Source organism: Megascapheus bottae, chromosome 11 (assembly GCF_031878675.1).
Source record: "Megascapheus bottae isolate mThoBot1 chromosome 11, mThoBot2.hap1, whole genome shotgun sequence".
Lineage (NCBI taxonomy): Eukaryota > Metazoa > Chordata > Mammalia > Rodentia > Geomyidae > Megascapheus > Megascapheus bottae.
Window position 1 is genome coordinate 43,981,063 of NC_143519.1, and position 20,313 is coordinate 44,001,375.

A 20,313-nucleotide genomic window follows, 5' to 3' on the forward strand; every position below is an offset into this window, starting at 1 on the left:
CACAAGAACTGGTCAGAAGACCTAGACCGGTGTTCTACACTGTGGACCAGTAGACAACATAGCAAATCACTGGAGGGAGGGGGAGGGGTTGAGTAGCGACAACAGACTACAAGCAGGGATATGGGAACTGAAGTTGTTAAGTATAAAGGCACCATAAAAAAGTAGCAAAGTGCCATGTAAATCACTTCTTTGAAGTCCAGGCCATCTTTATTTGACTCTTCAACACTAAATGCTACGTATTCTACTAACAGGACTGGTGGTATGATCAATGAAAACGTCAAGACTGTTCTGTGTGTTCTTTCTGAGCAGCTGTGGATTCCTTTCCAAAACAAGCAAAGCACATGTCTGCAGGCATCCCTGAGCCAGTTCCTGCCTCTGCTGTCCCCCAATCTCCAATTTTAAGGTCTTAGGGTCTCTAAGACTTTCAGTGAGGAAAGAAAAAATAACTTTTTCTTTTTTTAGGACTTAATAAAAGTTAAATATAATTCACCAAGTACACAATAGACAAAGGAAAACTGAGGTGGCTAAGAAACGACTAGTTGGTACTTTAATTGTTACATATTCTAATAGAAAAATCTAAAAAGTGGGGTAGAAATACTAGCTAATCAATTTATCTATATATTTATTTATTTTCAACTGGCCCTGGAGCTTAAGCTCAGGGCCTAGGAGCTGTCCCTGAGTTTTTGTGCTTAAGTCTGGAAATTGGTCCTTTGAGCCAGCTCCCCTTCCAGTTTTTTGGTAGTTAATTGGAGGTAAGTGTCTCACAGACTTTCTTGCCTGGGCTGGCCTTGAATCATAGCCCTCAGCTTCCTGAACAGATAGGATTAAATACGAGAGTCACTGGTATCCAGTTTCACACATGTATTTCAAATCAAAAACAATAAAAAATTAGTATGTGAAACATAAATAAGAACAGTAGTATTCATTTCTGCAATGACTACAACCTTAGTTTAAAAGCAGAAAATAATGTAAAATGTTTTTACTTCATGCCATTGTGTGTTGACATGATGAATGAAGGGCTAGGGACATGGATCAAGTGACAGAACTCTTGCCTGCTCTTGTCTGGAAAGCTCAAGGACTTGTGTTTAATCCCACAGAGAGGGAGAGAGGGAAGGAGGGAGAGGGAGGAGGGAGGGAGGGAGAGAGAGAGAGAGAGAGAGAGAGAGAGAGAGAGAGAGAGGAATTGAGAAGGAGAAAAGGAGAAAAACAAAGAAAGGAAAGGGGGAGAAAAGGAAAGAAAGGAGGGAGGAAGGAAGGAAATTGCGAGAACAAAATGAAAATAATAAAAGAATAAAGGTTGAATAAGAAGGCAATATGACTATCTTATGATATCCAGTGGGCTTTTAAAAATACTAGGATTATTTAGAAACTATTTCCATATGTGTAAATTGTTTAACACAACCCCGCATACCAGAAAGCACTGGTTTTTTTTTTTCTAATTATTTTGCTCTTTCTCATAGGAATAGCTTCAGGGTTAAAATACTGAAATAATGTTTCATCTCTAACTGGTAAATTTTATAAATAGGTGAGGACTGTTATAGAAGGTTGAGGACTAGCTTAACATCCCATCCAAGATATCTTGATTTTCCTGAGCCACTAAAGACAGACCTTATGTGTTATCAACTTCCCTTTTAGGATGAAAATTTCCAAAGAGAAAAAAAAGGTGATTTGTGGTATGAATGTGGAATGGCTACTGTGGGTTTAGTCATTGCAGTTCATATAATGGAGGTTAGCTATTAAGAGGAATAGGTGAAAAGATGAAATTTAACATAAAACCAACCTCCCCAACCATTCCCAATCTACTTTTAAAAAAGGAATTCTCTGGCCAAATAGTCTAGTGATAGCAGTAAATTTCCCATAATTCTTTGTTGTGAATTCTGAGTCTTCTTTAGCCACTACAGAGCACTGGGGTAAATTTAAAAATGCACACATTACCTGTCCTTCTCCACAACGACAGGGGTAGGATAGGACTGGTTACTTTTATTGCCAGTGCCCAACTGGCCGTAAGAATTTGCACCCCAAGCATACACTTGACCTTCATCTGTTAATACTAATGTGTGTGCATAGCCACAGGCAACCTGCAGAGACAAAAAAAAAAAAAACCAACCAATTTTCTTAGGCTTACAAATAAAAAGAAACATTTTACTATTTCCAGAAAGGAGGTTACGAATAAAAACTGAACAGGAGGAGGAGGTAGCTTGCCCATAAACAAATATTAAGGTAGTTAACCAATAACCTTGAGGTACAGGCAGACATCCCTGAGAGGCTAAAACGTCAACTTCTCAGCCTGGGTCACAGGCTCTCCTGAAGCACTCATTCATTATGCTCCAGGAAACTCAGAGTGGAAAGAATGTAAAAAAGAGACACCTTCTTCCTGGTGGTTAAAGTAAGTACATTCAACATGGAAAACAGAGAAGACTGTAAGTATGTAAGTATTCTCAAGATATGGATTTGGGTTTTTTTCCCTATTAATGTACAGATATAGATATACACCCACAAAATTTTCAATGATATTGGCTATTCATCTCTCCATCTTCTTTCTTTTTATCATATACAAGGCACACACTCTCTTTCCTCTGTCATTATTCTTTATAAACATCCACAGACTTGGTATAACCTATCTTATTGCTAACATATTGTTTGGCTAGCAAATTATACTATATCTATTGCTTTTTAAGAATACTTTTTATAATAATTATTAATGAATATTAATTGTACATATTAATGGGCTTCAATATGACTTATTTAATTCTGTAAGAGATGTTCTCTTGGGTTCCTCAGGATAATTCTCTAGGAGTAGAATTATATGTCAGAGGGAATAACATTTTTAAGTCTCTTGATACTTACTGTCAAAAATTCTCCAGGAAAGGCTGTCACAATTGACAGTCCCAAAGCTTAGTATAAGAGTACCATAAATATAAAATTAACCCACAAAAGTCAGTAGCTTTCTATATGGCAACAATAAGAAGAAGACTGAAATCAGGAAAGCAACTTCATTTGCAATAGACTGAAAAATAAAATAAAATAAAACACCTAGGAACTAACTTAACCAAAGATGTGAAGGACCTCTATGATAAAAACTTTTAAAACCTGAATGAGAAAATTAAAGCAGATTAAAGGAAGTGACAAAATGTCCCATGCTCCTAGACTAGAAGGATTAACATCCTGAAAATGGTAATACTGCCCAAAGCTACCTAAAAATTTGATGCAGTACTCATCAAAATCCAAAAGCATTCTTCAGTGTTATAGAATAAGCAATTCCAAAATTCATATGGAATAATAGAAGATCCTGAATATAAAACACAATACTTTCCAGGAAGAACAGTACTAGAAGAATATCAAAACCAAACTTCAAACTCCATTACAAAGCTGTAGTAATACCAGCTTGGTACCGGCATAAAAATAGGCTAGAGGACCAATGGAATAAAATATAAGACCCAGAAATGAGCCCACAGACCTCCAGACACCAAATATTTGATAAGGGAGTGAAAAACACAAGATAAAAGAAAGTCTCTTCTTCAAATGGTGCTAGTAGAATTGGCTATATGCAAACTGAAAACTGTGAAGTTAGATCATTATATATCACCCTGCACCAGAATCAATTCCAAATATATCAAAGACCTCAAAAAATATAAGACTAGATACCCTGAAAATATTACAAGAAGGGATCGGGGAAACATTAAAGCTCCTTGACACAGGTCAAAATTTCCTAAATAAAGATTCAGTATCACAACAAATAATGAGATTGCACCAAACTAAAACGTTTCTGCATGGCAAAGGATATAGCTAGCAAGATAAACAGAAAGCCCACAGAATGGGAGAAGATTTTTACTAGCTATGCATCAGACAAGGGCCTCATGTCTAACATACTTAGAGCTCAAAAATTAAACTTCCCTAAAACAAATCCTCAAAGAAACAACCCAATTAATAAATGAGCAAAAGAAATAAGAATGGCTAACAGACATATGAAGAGATGTTTGAGATCTCTGGCCATGAAAGAAATACAAATCAAAACAACATTGAGAGCAGGGCACTTGTGGCTCGTGTCTACAATCCTAGCTACTCAGGAGGCTGACCTCTGAGGATCACAGGCACGAAAGACTGTGAGACTCTTATCTCCAATTAATCACCAGAAAACCAGAAGTGATGCTGTGGCTCAAGTAGTAGAGTGCTAGCCTTGAGCTAAAGAGCTCAGGGACAGTGCCCAGGCCCAGAATTCAAGCCCTATGATCGACTAAACATCATCATCAACAACAACAAAAAAAAACAACCATTGAGATTCCACCTCACCTCAGTTAGAAGGGACATTATGAAGAAAACAAACAACAGATGGTGTGGATGTAGCCAAAAGGCAATATTACTATACTGCTGGGAATGCAAACTTGTTCAACCACTCTGGAAAGCAGCAGAAGGTTCTGCAAAAGACTAAACATAGAGCTTCCCTAGGACCCAGCAATCCCACTTCTGCGCATCTATCTAATTGACTAAAAACCAGGCTACTCTAAAGCTATCAGCATGACCATGTCCATTGCAGCATTGTTTTTCCATAGTCAAGATATGGAATTAACCCAAATGTCCCTCAGTGAACAAATGGATCAAGAAGATGTGGTACTTATACACAATGGAATTCTATGCTTCCATCAAAAAGAATGACATTGCTCCATTCATAAGAAATGGAAAGACTTGGAAAAAGTATACTAACTGAAGTATGCCAGACCCAAAGAGACAAAGGCTACATGATTTCCCTCATTTGTAAAAGCTAGAATGTGCTATAAACCTATAAGTAAACCCAATGGACAGTAAAAGACGAATAATTACACCTGGACATGAATAAATAGCAGTCTAAACATTCAGAGTGAGAATAAAGGAAGGCATTCTTAGGAAAGGATAGCAAGGGCTTAATAGCTCTGTGCATAAGATCATATAAAATGATGCTTATTGAAATGAATTTCAATGGAAGTGAGAGGTTTTTTTCTTACTACTTGTGGTTCTTTTCTTTTTCTTTTCTTCTTACCTTTTTTCTTTGTTTATTCCCTTCTGTTGCTGTTTTTTATTTCTGTACCCGCTATCTTCTATATAAGTTTATCTGATTTGAGGAGGAGAGGGGAAGCACAGAAACGGTGGGACAAAGGGTGAGCCAATTCAACAGTGAAACCCACTAGACACTAGGTGGGAAAACAGGAGGGGAAAAACTGGTAGAGAATGAAGGAGGAGGTGACACTATTCAAAAGGAAATGTACTCATGTATCTGCATATGTAACTGTGAACCTTCTGTACATCACCTTTACAATAAAATTGCTTAAAATAAAAAAAAGGGTACTCGAGAACCAGAATGCCTTCAAACATTCATTCAGGTACAGAGAGCTTTAATCTTGATGTCAACAAAGACATCCAACCAGCTCAACTTTTCATCCTGTTAGAACACTTCATCATTAAAGCATTAAAGACCTTAACATGCACACCAAACCAACGCTGGACCTACCCGCTGAACATGAATGCCCTGCAGCGCAGCCACTCGGCAGGGGGTTGGTTGGTTGCCACTGCTGCCCAGTCCCAGCTGCCCATTCCCACTGTATCCCCAAACATAGACCTGGGGAGATAAGAAACCCAGGACTTATGAATGACAAATAGCAATTCTGTTGTTTGAGAAACATATCATGCTCATACAACAGAGAGGTGGCAAAAAATAATAGAAGAGAAAATAAAAATGAAACAAACTACAAAATGACCTCCCTACCTCCCCAGTGTCTGCCACAGCCATTGAACACATCTGTCCACATGCTATGTTCACCACAATTTTGTTCTGCAAGCAGCCAGTGACTCTTCGAGGGATGGGCTGATTCACTGTTGATCCAGAGCCTACCTGCCCAGAGTTATTATAACCCCAGGCAAACACCTATTGAAAGCAAAGTTTGAAATGTGAAGTATCTTCAGTTATAGTTCTTCTCAACATATTTCAGAGCCAGCCATTCTCACAGCACTGGTAGAAAAGTTTCTGTAAGTTATTCTCTCACAGTGCATTAGTTTGTAACATGAGGTTCTTGATGTGATCTAGCTTATCCATTACACAAAGGCATTTACTTTTCCCCAGCAATATTTTATTTTTCAATATTTCAGGATTTCCCTATTCTATAATAATCATAGTAATATAGAAGGAATGATATACCAATTTTTTTTGCCAGTCCTGGGCTTGAGCTCAGGGCCTGAGCACTGTTCTTGGACTTTCTCAAGGCTAGAGCTCTACCACTTGAGCCTCAACACCATTTCTGGCTTTTTTCTATGTATGTGGTACCGAGGAATTGAACCCGGGTCTTCGTTCATGCTAGGCAAACACTCTACCACTAGGCCAAACTCTGGGCCCCATGATATACTAATTTTGCAGGGATTAAACCTCTTATAATAATCAGGTAGACTTGGTCATACAAACACCAGGACTGTGAGTTGCTACCAAGAATAAGACTGAATAAAGGAAAGTGGTTATTTTAATTAAATGGTCCTATTTCCAGGACTGCTAGTGGAATCTATAGAATATAACAGAGGGATAAAAAGGAGCTTTATGTTAACTGTCCTCACCTCTCCATCAGAAGTAAGGACCAAAGAATGGTAAGATCCACAGGCAACTTCAATCACTTGCTTGTTTGACAAATTAGTAGAGATATGAGAGGGCACTAATCCATGATTCGTTGTCCCATTGCCCAGCTGACTATAAGCATTGTGACCCCACGTAAAGACTTCACCTTCTGAAAAGAAAAGAAAGAAATCACTTTCAAAATGTTAGTTTCATATGAACACATATGCTGCACGGCTCCCACAGTATAATATAATGTAGTTATATAATGTAGTTACTTTATATAAATAATTAACACACATCCATGTGCAATCTCAAGTAATAAATACAACTTTATCATCCCCCACAAAGCCCCTCATATATATATATACATATATATATATAAATTGTTTCCTGCTCTAGAACCTTAAATAAATGGACTCATACGATATGTAACCATTCTGTCTACAATTTCTACCATATCAGCTCTCTTTGTGTTATGTTCTACTTTCTTCTGACATGTCTTCCAGTTTACTGATGTTCTCATATGAGAATTTTCTTTTTGATATCTATACTATTTACTGTCCTAAATCTTTTATGATCTCTGTAGATCTAATTTTTTTCAAACAATAAATATAAATGCCTTGTAATCAGTGTCTAATTTATATTAAATTCTAATATTGATGTTTAGTAGTTAGTTCTTTGAGTCCATTCATTCTATTTGTTCTCATTTGTTTTTTTAAAGAGAATGTACAGGAGGCTATTGGTTTAGACTAGGCCCAACAATCCAAACAAAAATAGTCACTCCTGTTTAATTTTCACATCATCAAGCTGAAATTAAGCTGTTTATCTGGTCTTTTGAGAATCAGGAGAAGAAGACAGAGTCAAATTCTCTCACAGGCCAGTTTTAGTCAGCAGATAATGAAGTTCCCTCTGGTTTAACCCTTATAAGGGTTATAAGTCTGATCTCTTTTCTTTATTTCTTCCTATCTTTAGTTCAAATAGGACTGAAGTGCAGATGAGTAAGTAGTCTATAAAATCAACCTCCTCTGTTCAGGTTATCATAATGTTCATTCTGTTTTATGGAATGAAGGACTGTGTGTATTTTATGGAATGAAGTATTGCAGTATCACAAAAAAAGTCAATTAAAATCTTTAGTAAACTAAACTTGTGATTTTGTCTTTTTACATATTCTGTGCCTGGCTACTTGGATTTTATGTTACTTCTAATCACTAAAAAGTGATTTGTCACTCAATTCATGGATCAGAAATCTATAAAGTTCAAAACGTAGTCATCCCAGGAATGTCAACTTCATAGTAATATCAATCGCAAAGAGAAGAGGAACACTGGATGTGTAGCACTGTTACTGCTACGTCTATTTATTTATTTATTTTTTTTTTAATTTTTTTGCCAGTCCTGGGCTTGAGCTCAGGGCCTGAGCACTGTCCTTGGATTTTCTCAAGGCTAGGGCTCTACCACTTGAGCCTCAGCACCACTTCTGGCCTTTTTCTATGTATGTGGTACCGAGGAATTGAACCTGGGGTTTCATGCATGCTAGGCAAGCACTTTAACCACTAGGCCAAACTCCCGGCCCCTACTGCTACGTCTAAAATGCCAACATTTCCCATCTTACATCTGCTCTTATTATCTTAGTCTCATCTTGAAATGCAAGGTCAAGTTCATAAGACAGAACCAGCAATTATCTCCCAATCAGAAAGTTGCTCTCAATTCTAGACCTGTTCCTCAACCAATAAAGCGATGGCTATAATCCTTTGTGGAGCTCCTGTTACCTGTTGTTGCCAGGACAACGTGTGGGCCACTTCCATAGCTGAGGCAGGCGATCTTTTTGCCACTTAAAGAATCCAATCTCCGTGGTTCAATGGTGCTCTGGATGTCACCTAAACCCAGACAGCCACTGCAGTTTGTGCCAAGCACAAAAATCTGTGGGAAAACCACTGTCAGTTCAAGTTGGTCAATATCTGATGTCACAGAGAATCACCACAAACAAGGGCAGTCTTCCTGCTCAAACTGCTTCATAGGTAGTACGTACAAACTGACTTTCCATGCTTTACACACACAAACAAACGCACCTTTCTGTCCTCAATTAAACAAATCCATTGTTAAACATATGGGATGGCTGGATGTTTGTTGTCAAGTTACCTCATCATTTATTGTGGTATATAAAGCTTCATTGCCAGCACTTCCAAAGACACAAGCCTGACGAACTAACTGCAGTTCTTCCTCAGAACAAAGGGAGAAAATTGGCCACTTTCCTACATCTAACATCTTCAATGACGAGAGAGTAGCCTGTACTGGCTGAAAAGGAAAAATAAAAGAGATTAGTAGTAAAAGACAAAATAAATTTACTTGGTCCCCTTATTTCTGCAGAAGGGGTCTAAAATCTTAGAAAGGAGCAAGTCCTCATTATTTTATGTCAGTTTCTCAGAACCCCTCAGGCTGCTTCAGGAAGACTCTCACAGCAAAGAGGTGCTAGAGGCCCAGAGAGATTCAGACCACAACTATTCATCTTCCTCAAGGACATGGAATCATGCAGGGCTGGACCTTACCGAGCCGAATGGGTTAACAAGGATTGGTTAAAAAAAAAAAAAAACAACAACAAAAAGGCAAGAAAACACTGAGGGAGAGAAAGAGGGAAGAGAAAACGGCTCCATGGCTGCCTCAAGCCTAATAAAACAAATCTTTGGCGAAGATCAGCGCTGAAGGGGACACCAGGGGCATGGTCCTGGGCGTATTGTCACCTGATGTTCAGTTTAAGGACTGGCTAGAGTTTCTGTCTGCTCACTCCCCAGGTTTGGGATGGTTTAGAAGGAATATTCCATTTGCTAGGGCAGCTGTAACTAAGTATGGTAATCAGGTGGCTTAAACAACAGAGATTTATTATTCCACAGTTCTAGGAACCAGAGTACAAAATCGGCTAGCTAGTTTTGCTCCTTCTGAGAATGATAGGGAAATGACCTATTCCAGGCTCCACCTCTTGGCTTGCAGATGGCTGGCTGCCTTCTCCCTAGGTCTGTTCATATCATCTACTCTGGACATGTATATGTCCAAATTTCTCCTGCATATAAAGATAGCAGTCAGACCAGACCAGGGCTCACCCTAGTGACTTCATCTTAACTAATATAATTACATTTGCCGTGATTCCATTTCATGTTGAAGAGCTAGGTGGTAGGACTGGGACACATGAATTCTGAAGGGTTTTAAGTAAGTCCATAACAGCATATATCAAGATCATTATAAAGTGGCCTCAAAGAAAGTCTTCATCTGCCATTGGACACCTTTTTGTTTTCATATTTACTTTTGACTTGTAAAATTTTTGAATAATATAACAAGATACATAAACAGCCAATATGTCATGATGATGCCTGATATCTAATGGCATGTCTGCTCAGTTCACATCAGAACATGTTTAATTTAAAGGAGCAAAAAACATCTGGCCACATGCATCAACTACTAAATGAAATTTACTAGAAATGAGATCTGATATATACTTGTGTTGGACCAGTCACTTATTTTCTAGAAAAGCACATTTGCCCTTTCCATCTTAGAAGTCACTTAGATGTCTGAGAGCAAGACTTCACTTGCAAGTACATGCCACTAACTTTCAAGGTGCCCTCATCCTTATTATGCAGCATTCTGCTGTCTCCTAGAATGTACTTCACAACGACAGAAAGACTCAGTCTCTTTCACCACCATGCAATGGCATGGTCTCTTGCATGGGGTTACATACATGGTAAATAATGGTTAAATGAACAAATAAATGTTCAAATTAATGGCTCTCCTTCCACATTCACAGCCTGCCTTCCAGATCCGCCTTTGGTGACTCAAGTACCCTGGTACCTCCATTCTCTGCCTGGGCTCCCAATAGTTGCCATTTCTACAGCACCTAAGTAAACACCATTAAACACTATCACCGAGTTCCTAATATTTGAAGCTCCTTGTGGTCATAGTCCACCGTCCTATACTTAAGTACAAGCGAGGGGACTGGGAGTGTGGCCTAGTGGTAGAGTGCTTGCCTAGCATGCACAAAGACCCGAGTTCCATTCCTCAGTACCACATACATAGAAAAAAAGCTAGAAGTGGTACTGTGGCTCAAGTGGTAGAGCTCTAGTCCTGAGAAAGGCCAAGGACAGTGCTCAGGCCCTGAGTTCAAGCCCCAGGACTGGCAACAACAATAACAGCAACAGCACTTGCAAAAGCTTTGATTGTGAGACAGCCATTCTGTATGGTGGCTGTGTTTGCAAATATCTCCAACAGCTCTGTTCCCCAAGTTAGGTAAGAGATGGGCTAAGAGCAGACACCTGCAGCAAACAAATCTGTGTGGAAACAAGCCTCCACGGGAATGGTCCATCACAGTCACATCCTTGAATCTAGTCCTAGTGTGGCCTAAGTAACCTCCAGCTGTACAACTTTGTCATAATTGAATTTAAAATAGTCTATGAGCCAGGCGCCAGTGACTCACACTTGTAATCCTAGCTACTCAGGAAGCTGAGATCTGAGGATATAGGTTCAAAGCCAGCCAAGGCACTAAAAAGTCCATGAGACTCTTATCTCTAATTAATCACCAGAAAACTAGAAGTGGTGCTGTGGCTCAAGGGGTAGGGTGGTAGCCTTGACCTGAAGAGTTCAGGGGCAATGCCCAGGCCCAGAGTTCAAGTCCCAGAACCACAAAAAAAAAAGTCTATGAATGCCAACTATGGTGGAACCTGAATGTAATCTCAGTACTTGGGAGTCTGAGTCAGAAGGATTCAGAGGTCAAGGCTAGATTGGGCTACAACAATGAGCCTCTCTTAAAACATATGCATGCATGCATGCATACATATATAAAAACATAAATATATACATTCACATACATATATACAGCCTGTGTAAACAGAATCAGAATTACATGTTGGCATGCCTAACAAAATACTACCTTTCAAAAAAATGCCAGCACCTCATTTTTTTCAGGACTCCCTAGCCATATAACACTTCGTATGTAACAAGGTAATTTTACTACTGATTCTGTTCATCTCTTTACCTTATGAAATCTGTATTAGAAATTTTTCTGCTAATATTTTATGTCACTCCACTTCTACCATTACTTTTCCAGCTACTTTTGGACATTACTACAAGGATTTAGACATAGGCACTTCAAGTCAGCCCACAGTAATGCTGTAGATGAGTTTCAAAAGCTTTTGTATATGGTACTGACTTTGTATGATTATTTACATCTCTTACTGAATATTCACTGTGGTTTACTGAAGCGAAAAACCAGCACAAAAAGTGACTGTTAGTATTAAGCTGTTTCATGGTGATGAGCAGATATTTGGTAAATTAATAATATGGGGATCATTAGGCAAGGCAAAAAGTGTGAAATTTTTAGTATCATTTGAATGCTGACTGAACTTAAAGCGAGTTGATTGTAATGTTCATATGAGATGGAAAGGAAAAAAATTAAAGAATAACTGCGATGAACATATCCTCTAAGATTACACGATACATATACATATATATTAATCTTTGGGAAAGTAATAAATGTTGTTCACCTGAAGAGCTTTTTTGCAGGCAGAACCATGTGTAAGCAGAGGCTTGTCTTCCATGCCCAGTTCGCACCGACCCTGGGGGTCCTCTCTTCCCCTCAGGTAGTACAGTTCCCTGGTGCCCCTTTCAGCATTCTGGATCCTGTGATATCTCATTCAGTACACAAGAGTGTGCCACAAAGACAGACACTAACTTATTGGTCCTCACATCAGTGGCCAATGGATATCTGATGAAATATAATTCATGCAGCAGAACACACATGCTCCTTCAGGGCATGCTGTTTTCTAACCTGCCCACTTTCTCCATAGAAAATGGGAAGTTCTTCCATATGGACCCCATCCTGTGCAGTCCCCGAGGGGAAAGTATGCAGTAAAATCAAGATCCCATATATCAGGTGAAACTGAGTAGGTTAAAGTTTTTTAGGTGAAGTGCTGTGTTGCACACCTACAGCCTCTCCGCACGCAGGCTGAGGTAGATTGCCTGGGACCAGGAGACGTAGAACAGCCTGGTAAACAACACTTGAGATCCCGTGTCCAAAAACATTACTCTGAATTAACAAAGACAAGTTAAGCTTAAACATGGCAAAGGGAAGATAAGGGAATTAAGCTTTAGTTATGGGAGTTCACAGGTTTTCTGTCCTGGAACTCTGATGGAATCCCAGGATAAATGTAGATCCTTCTGTCTACAAGGAAATCAGAAGGATTTTTTTTAATCTCAGAGTTAATTTCCTATAGGTAAGAAAAATAAATAAATTTGAGACCTTGGTCAATTTTTTTTTCTGGGTTTAGAAAATTTCAAGGCCCTGTGAAGATCAAATTTATCAATTCTCAGTTCCACTGAAAAGAATATGACTTGCTAATAAGCTTTAAAATAAATACATAAAACGAGAAATACAAGAAAAGGATGAAAGGATGAATGAATGAAGACAGATTTGCTTCCTGGACTTTAACAACAACAACAACAATAAAAGTCTGCAATAACAGTCATCAAGTATGGAACAAGAATACTGAAAGTTTTTTGTTGTTGTTTTGTTTTTTTGTGGGTTATGGGGCTTAAACTCTGCCTGGGTACTGTCCCTGAGCTCTTCAGCTCAAGGCTACTGCTACCATGTGGAAGTAACAGCAGGTACTGGAATGACAGGAGCAACCCTCTGGAAAGACATGCACTATATGAGCACTGCAGTTAATTCTTACCAGGTTTCTATCTATCTATCATCTATCTGTCTAACAGGAATATAATATACATTCAACAAAATAGATAACCATATATATAAATATATATTCAACAAGGCAGAAAACCAGTATGTCTGTGTATACATATGATGTGTGTATATGTCACATATACAATATGCATATATATGTATATATTACATATATGTTAAGTTTGTATTATTAGTATTTTTCCACAACTATAAATAGGGCTGTCTGATTATTAATAATAATAATATATTCAGAGAAACAATAATTGCAAATTATGGTATTATTTCTAATGTTTGGAAAAAGACAAAAAAAAGAATACTTATTTTTTGGGACCTGTAATCCTAACTACTCAGGAGACTGAGATTTGAAGATCATGATTCAAAATACAGGCAGGAAAATAAGTGAGACTCTTATCTCCAATTAACCACTCAAAAACTGGAAGTGGATTTGATTAAAGACAGTAATATATTTTCTTTGCTCCCCCCCCCCCGCAAAAAACAAACAAACAAACAAAAAACTGGAAGTGGCACTATGGCTCAAATTGGTAGTGCACTAGCCTTGAGGAAAAGAGTTCAAGGATAGCTCAGGCCCTGAGTTCAAGCCACAAAACCACCAAAAATGAAAAAAAAAACCACCCTTTCCACTTTATAGAACTATAGAAAACAACTATATGAAATTTTCTTAAATAGGACATAAAAGAATAAACCACAAAGACTGGTAAATCTGAACAAAAGGCAAAACTGTGTCACAAAATGAAAGAAGACACTTGCAATGTATACACAACTGCAACTACAAAGGACTACTATCTAAAGTATTTGAAGAATGTTTACAAATCAAAAAAGAAATACTAAAAAATATTAAATTAGAAGATATTAAGATTCACCTTGAAAGTAGAATCATGAGATCAATAAATTATATCAGATCTGCAAAATTAAATGCCTTGTAGGTAACATCTTGTGCTGGTGAGAATATTGATCAAAAGGCCTATTCATAGACCTGGTGTCAGTGGATCACACCTATAATCATAGCTATTCAGGAAACAGAAATCTGAGGATGACAGTTGGAAGCTAGCCCAGATAAATCCAAGTGACCTTTGTCTCCAACCAACTAATAAAAAGCCAGAATTGGAGGTGTAACTCAAGTAGTAGAGTGTCAGCACTGAATGAAAAAGGTAAGGGAAAGCACTCAGACCTGACATCCAGCCCGTTTTAGCACAAGGGGAAAAAAAAGTTTGCAGATTTCACCAAAAGTATTGGAACAGATTGGTCCAAAGCAAAGCTGTACTAAATTTAAAGAAACTGCAAAGCTCATTGACAATGGCCTTTTCAATCATATAGCAGAAAAGTATCATTTCGAATATGGAAAAAATTTCGACATAAAATACAAAACATTTAAATTGTTAAGAGTAACATAAGCTGCTACTTGAGTTTCATTTACGAACTCAATTGAAATTTAGTCTCTTATAAAGCTAACTCAATTTTTAAATAGATCTTAAAGTATCTATTAAAGAGAATCCTAGATACTGGCCCCAGAAAGTAAATAATTCCTAGAACATGCTAGACTGTCTTGACCTCAGCTCATTTCCACTTGGGATTCCTTTTAGTCAATATAATACAGAAAATATCTAAGTTACTTATACCATCCACGGATTACCATCCACTAATTGTTTTTTTTGTTTTTTGGGGGGAAGGGTTGTTGGTTTTTTGTGGGTCATGGGGCTTGAACTCGGTCTGGGTGTTGTCCCTGAGCTCTTCAGCTCAAAGCTACCACCCTACTCTTGAACCAAGCCCCATTTCCCATTTTCTAGAGGTTAACTGGAGATAAGAGTCTCAGGTCCTTTTGTGCCTAGGCTGGCTTTGAACCTTGATCCTTAGATCTCAGCCTCCTGAGTAGGTAGGATTATAGGCCTGAGCCACCGTGCCCAGCTCATCCACTGATTTTTGTTAGCTCAAAATGTCTCCCATGAAAGACATATATTAATAGGTATTAATTAGCTCATGTTAGATTTCCTAGGCTTAAGATATTAAAGCCACACTTTGGTATTATACTACTGTTGAAAAAAAATCCTATGGTTTAAAATTTCCTAGAAACCTTCATGTTGTTAGGAGGGGATCACCTTGGAACTAAGATACATATTCCTTTCAGATACCAAAAGCTACAAGGATCCTATCAGCCTTGCACTGGTAGATATCATGAACACCCCTCATGAGAGACAATCTGCACCTCTGTAGCAGTACACACACTCTTTCCAGCCTTTAACAGGAGTCTTTGACAGCACTCTACAATACCAATAATTCTGACTCTGGACAATTATGAATTATAGTAATTTAAAGGAACTCCAAAAGTAGCAGTATCTTCTAAGCATTTTAATTTTACTTTAGCAACCAATAAGGCTGAAATTGAACGTGACAGTCACTTAATGGTATAAACTAACTTAGTGGTCTCTTACATTTGTAGTCTTAGACTAATAATTTTTTTTTGCCAGTCCTGGGCTTGAGCTCAGGGCTTAAACACTGTCCTTGGACTTTCTCAAGGCTAGAGCTCTACCACTTGAGCCTCAGCACCACTTCTGGCTTTTTTCTATGTATGTGGTACCAAGGAATCGAACTGGGGTCTTCATGCATGCTAGGCAAGCACTCTACCACTAGGCCAAACTCCTGGCCCCTAGATTAATAAATTTTTAATGTTTAAACATTAACTGTGATGTACTTAAAAAGGACCTTAGGGGAAACAATTTACCTTCTAAACTTGTTCCTCTCGGTCGGCCTCTTTCTATAATTATGGTCTAAAAGTTAATTTGTCTAGTTCGTTCAAAACTTTCTAAGAGAGATTAATATGACAACATAAAATCTACCATAGTTGAGCTCTTTTACAGTTTCAGATAAAGAAAAGGGACCAGCCATTGGTGACTCACACCTATAATCTAGCCACTCAAGATGCTAAGATCTGAAGATCACTGTTCAAATTCAGTCCAGGCAGGAAAATTTGAGACTCTTATTTCCAGTTAACCATCAAAAAGGAGAAAGTAGAGTTGTTGCCCTAGTAGTAGCGTACTAGCCTTGAGCAGCAAATGCTAAAGGACAGCCCTTAGGCCTTGAGCAGCCCCTCCACTCCCCTAAAAATCACAAAGTCAAGTGAACTGTGAACAATATACAGCTGTATCTTTGTATCAAAGAAGAGAAGTATAAAGGCACATCCCTAGCCATCAATCCCCCACGTGCACCCCATGAGTACTGAAAGCTTCTCATCTGATGTGAGTGGTTAAATTACAAAATCCTGATTAATTTGAACTCTAGCTGGAGAAAACGGTCCCTCAGCTACATACCATAACTTCTGTATCTGTCAGGCACAATAATCATTCTACAGATTGAACCCACAGCATGGTAACAACTATCTTCTAGAAAGATACCTAATTCTAGGGGCCGGAAGTTTGGCCTAGTGGTTAAAGTGCTTGCCTAGCATGCACGAAGACCCAGGTTCGACTCCTCGGTACCACATACATAGAAAAAAGCCGGAAGTGGTGCTGAGGCTCAAGTGGTAGAGCTCTAGCCTTGAGAAAGTCCAAGGGGAGTGCTCAGACCCTGAGCTCAAAAAAAAGATACCTAATTCTAAACTCCAGCATTCCACTTTGTATACCACCTTAAATTTATCCGTGCAATGGTGGGAAACATCTGGCTCAAGGACAGAAGGCGCTCGGAATCACTTGGTAGATCCAGGGCAGATGTGTTTCTTGTAACTGCCCTTTGGCATCTCAGTCTGTGCTGATAACTGTGGATGGCCAGGAAATGACATTATAAACATACAAATAGACATTGGGTAGAAATACCCTCGTGGATAAGGGTTTTCCACTCCTGCTTCAGGGTTACCCGTACTGTTTAAGATTGCAACCCACATTGGTGTTCCCAATCCCCTTTCTTTTCCTATTTTCATGGTATTTATGATTTTCTGAGCAATGTGAATTGTTTTCCCAAAAGTAAAAATTCCAGGGGAATCTCTGGGACACTTAAGTCATTCTGCAACGAAAAGAGCCAAAGAGCCGCTGGGCACTGGCTTTGGAACTTGGGGGACATTCCTGAAGTTTCCCAGGCCTGGGTCCTCGCCTTCCTGTCTGGGCCGCGCCGCAGCCACGCAGAGCCCCCGCCATCACCCCTCCCGTGGGAACCAAAGTCCTGACACAGAAACTCCCAGTGAGGAGCGGGGACCGGGTGACAGACGGGGAAACGCGGGCAGCGCACGCCGGGCGCGGGGTGGGAGGAAGAGCAGAAAGCGACTTTCCCGGAAACAAAGGCCCGGAGGAGTCCAGCCTTCTCACCCCCCCCCCCCGCCCCGGCCACACACCCGCGCTCGCGCGTGCGCAGTGCGGCGTGGGCGCCGGGCCCGGGAAGGGATGTAGCCTCACAAGCACACACGCAAGCTTCCCCGCCGCCTCGCGACTGCGCAGGACGGCCCCGATTCGCGGCCCGCGCGCGTTGTCGCCTTCCCGCCCAGCCTCCCCCTCTCCCTCCCCCCCCCCGCGGCAGCCAGCTTGCGCATGCGCGGCGACGCCTAGGCCCTCACTTCATCTGCCGCTCGGGCCCTCGGGGGCTCCTTCTGCCGCGACCGAGGCGGTCGGGGAGAGGTGTCCCGCCGCGTGGTACCTGCGGAGCCGGCTGGCTGGGCGTCCGGCGCCTCCCCTCGGCCTCCCACACCCATCCCTCCACCTACTAACCTCCGGCTCCTGCCGGAGCCGCGTCTGCTCCGCCTTCTGGGTCGCCGTTCTGCACGGTCTGGGCCCAGCGCCACGACGGCTTGGCGCCTCCCCCTGCTCGCTGCGGCCGGGCCTCGGCGGGAGCGCCTACCCGGGTGCCCGGGCGGCGGCGGCGGCGGCGGGCGCGGAGGGAGGGGGAGCGAGGGGAGGGGGCCGGGGCAGCGCCTCGCCCCTCCCCTCCCGCCGTCGCCCCCCCTTCCCCTCCTGGGACTCTGGACGCCGACGAGCCTCGCGTGGGCCCGCGCCCGGCCTGAGGGGCGCCTCCGCCCTCTCCAGGGCTGTCCCCACGCGTGGGAGCACCTGAAGGGGTTCCCGTTAGGCCTTGGTTAAAGCTTGAATCCATTGTGGGTTGGTGTTGGTGTTTGCCGTGGAACGGGGGTCTCGTGTCATTCTGCATGGAGGTGACCCGGTTTTCCCAGCTCCACTCACCGACCACGCGCCCTCATGGTGCCTTCCCGGCCGCCTTGTCAAAAGTCTTCAAAGACACTAGATTGCATGTGAAATCCTAGAAACCTCGAAGGGAGAGAGGACGGTGGTGGATTCCAAAGCCTGGAGGTTGGGGAAAAACAGGGAGATAAGAGGGGCCTGATGAACAGGTGCAGAATGTCTGGTTTAGAGGGCCAGGTATGGCCGGGAGTTTGGCCAGTGGTGGAGAGCTTGCCTAGCATGCACGAAGCCCTAGGTTTGATTCCTTGGTACCATGTACATAGAAAAGGCCAGAAGTGGTGCTGTGGCTCAAGTGGTAGAGCTCTAGCCTTGAGAAAGCCCAAGGACAGTGCTCAGGCCCTGAGTTCAAGCCCAGGACTGGCAAAAAAAAAAAAAAAAAAGAGGCAGTCTCCCTTTTCAACTCAGGCTAGCACTAAACTCATGAGTCTCCTGCCTCAGTCTCCAAATTCTGTCCCTCTACCCCATCATACCCTAAATAATAATGTCACACAAAGTAAGGTAATGCATATGTTAATTAGCTTGATTTAGCCATTCCACAGTGTATACATCAGAACATGTTATATGCTACAAAAATTATTTTGCCAGCTAGACTTTTTTTTTTTTTGCCAGTCTTGGGGCCTGAACTCAGGACCTAGACACTGTCCTTGATCTTTCTCAAGGCTAGTGTTCTACCATTTGAGCCACAGCACCATTTGGGCTTTTTCTATATATGTGGTACCAAGGAATCAACCCAGGGCTTCTGCATGGTAGGCAAACACTCCATGGCTAGGCCACACTCCCAATCTAAACTTTTTTTCCCCAGTCTTGGAGCTTGAACTCAGGGCCTGATCACTGTCCTTGGGCTCTCTCAGGACTGGCGCTCTACCACTTGAGCCACAGCACCACTTCCAGCTTTTTCTGTGTATGTGCTACACCAAGGAATCGAACCCTGGTCTCTGTGCATGCTAGGCAAGCACTCTATCACGGACGCCAAACTCTAGGCCCCCAACTTGTTTTGTTTTTAAACAATAGCAATTTCCTACCCGATTTCTTGGTCTGGCTTTTTATAGTATATTATCTCAGTCCTTAGGATAACCTGCTCTTTAAGCATCACTGCCTTGCAGACACTTCCTGTAACTTGCCTGGGGTCCTATGATTAGTAAGAGTTGGGGCTGACTCAACATCATACCCTGGACCCCTTTTCACTTAACCATGTGGCCACCTTCCAAATAAATTAGGAAAATAGGCCAAATAAAAGACGATGGCACTGTAGCAAATTGTATCACAGGGGCTCACATAGGTTTTTGGGATTGGATTCCATAACCCCCTCCTCTTTGAGCAGACTCTGTGGTACCAGAGAGGAAAAGGGAGCCTGGAGCAAAGAATGTATGAGAGGAGAATTGAGGAGTTAAAATAAGAAGACTGCGGGGCGGGGCTGGAGGAGGGGACGGAGGAGGAGCCTGGAATTTGGTCTAGTGGTAAGAGTGTTTGCCTAACAGGCACGAAGACCCGGTTCGATTCCTCGGTACCACGTACATAGTGGTGCTGAGGCTCAAGTGGTAGAGCTCTAGCCCTGAGAAAGTCTAAGGACAGTGCTCAGGCCCTGAATTCAAGCCCCAGGACTGGTGGCAAAAAAAAAAAAAGACTGGGTATAGAAATTAGGAAATAATGTAAAATTAACCACTTAATAGTTTATGAGCCACTATTGGGGGAAGAGGGGAAATTCTTTAGCTTGAACCTAGGGCCTTGCACAGTCTTGAGGTTTTTTTGCACACAGTTAATGCTGTATCATTTGAGCCACACCTTCACTTCCAGCTTTTTGCTGGTTAATTGGGGATAAAAGTCACATGAAC

General features: G+C 41.2%; 1 protein-coding gene across 3 annotated transcripts in view; it reads right to left on the bottom strand.

The window, feature by feature from the left end:
* The window catches only part of Rcbtb2 (RCC1 and BTB domain containing protein 2), a 33,172-nt gene extending 15,074 nt beyond the window's left edge, over window positions 1–18,098 (bottom strand). For 2 of the 3 annotated variants that reach the window (XM_090342145.1, XM_090342144.1), the window contains exons 1-7: window positions 17,996–18,098; window positions 8,708–8,863; window positions 8,338–8,488; window positions 6,574–6,740; window positions 5,738–5,896; window positions 5,483–5,590; window positions 1,936–2,078 (exon numbers count right to left, since the gene is read on the bottom strand). In XM_090342145.1, coding sequence (XP_090198271.1) covers window positions 1,936–2,078; window positions 5,483–5,590; window positions 5,738–5,896; window positions 6,574–6,740; window positions 8,338–8,488; window positions 8,708–8,833 — 854 coding nt within the window. In that variant the 5' untranslated portion in view covers window positions 8,834–8,863; window positions 17,996–18,098. The remainder of the gene's footprint in view (window positions 1–1,935; window positions 2,079–5,482; window positions 5,591–5,737; window positions 5,897–6,573; window positions 6,741–8,337; window positions 8,489–8,707; window positions 8,864–17,995) is intronic. The other variant, XM_090342143.1, reaches the window with a different exon arrangement.
* Window positions 18,099–20,313: the final 2,215 nt, after the last annotated feature.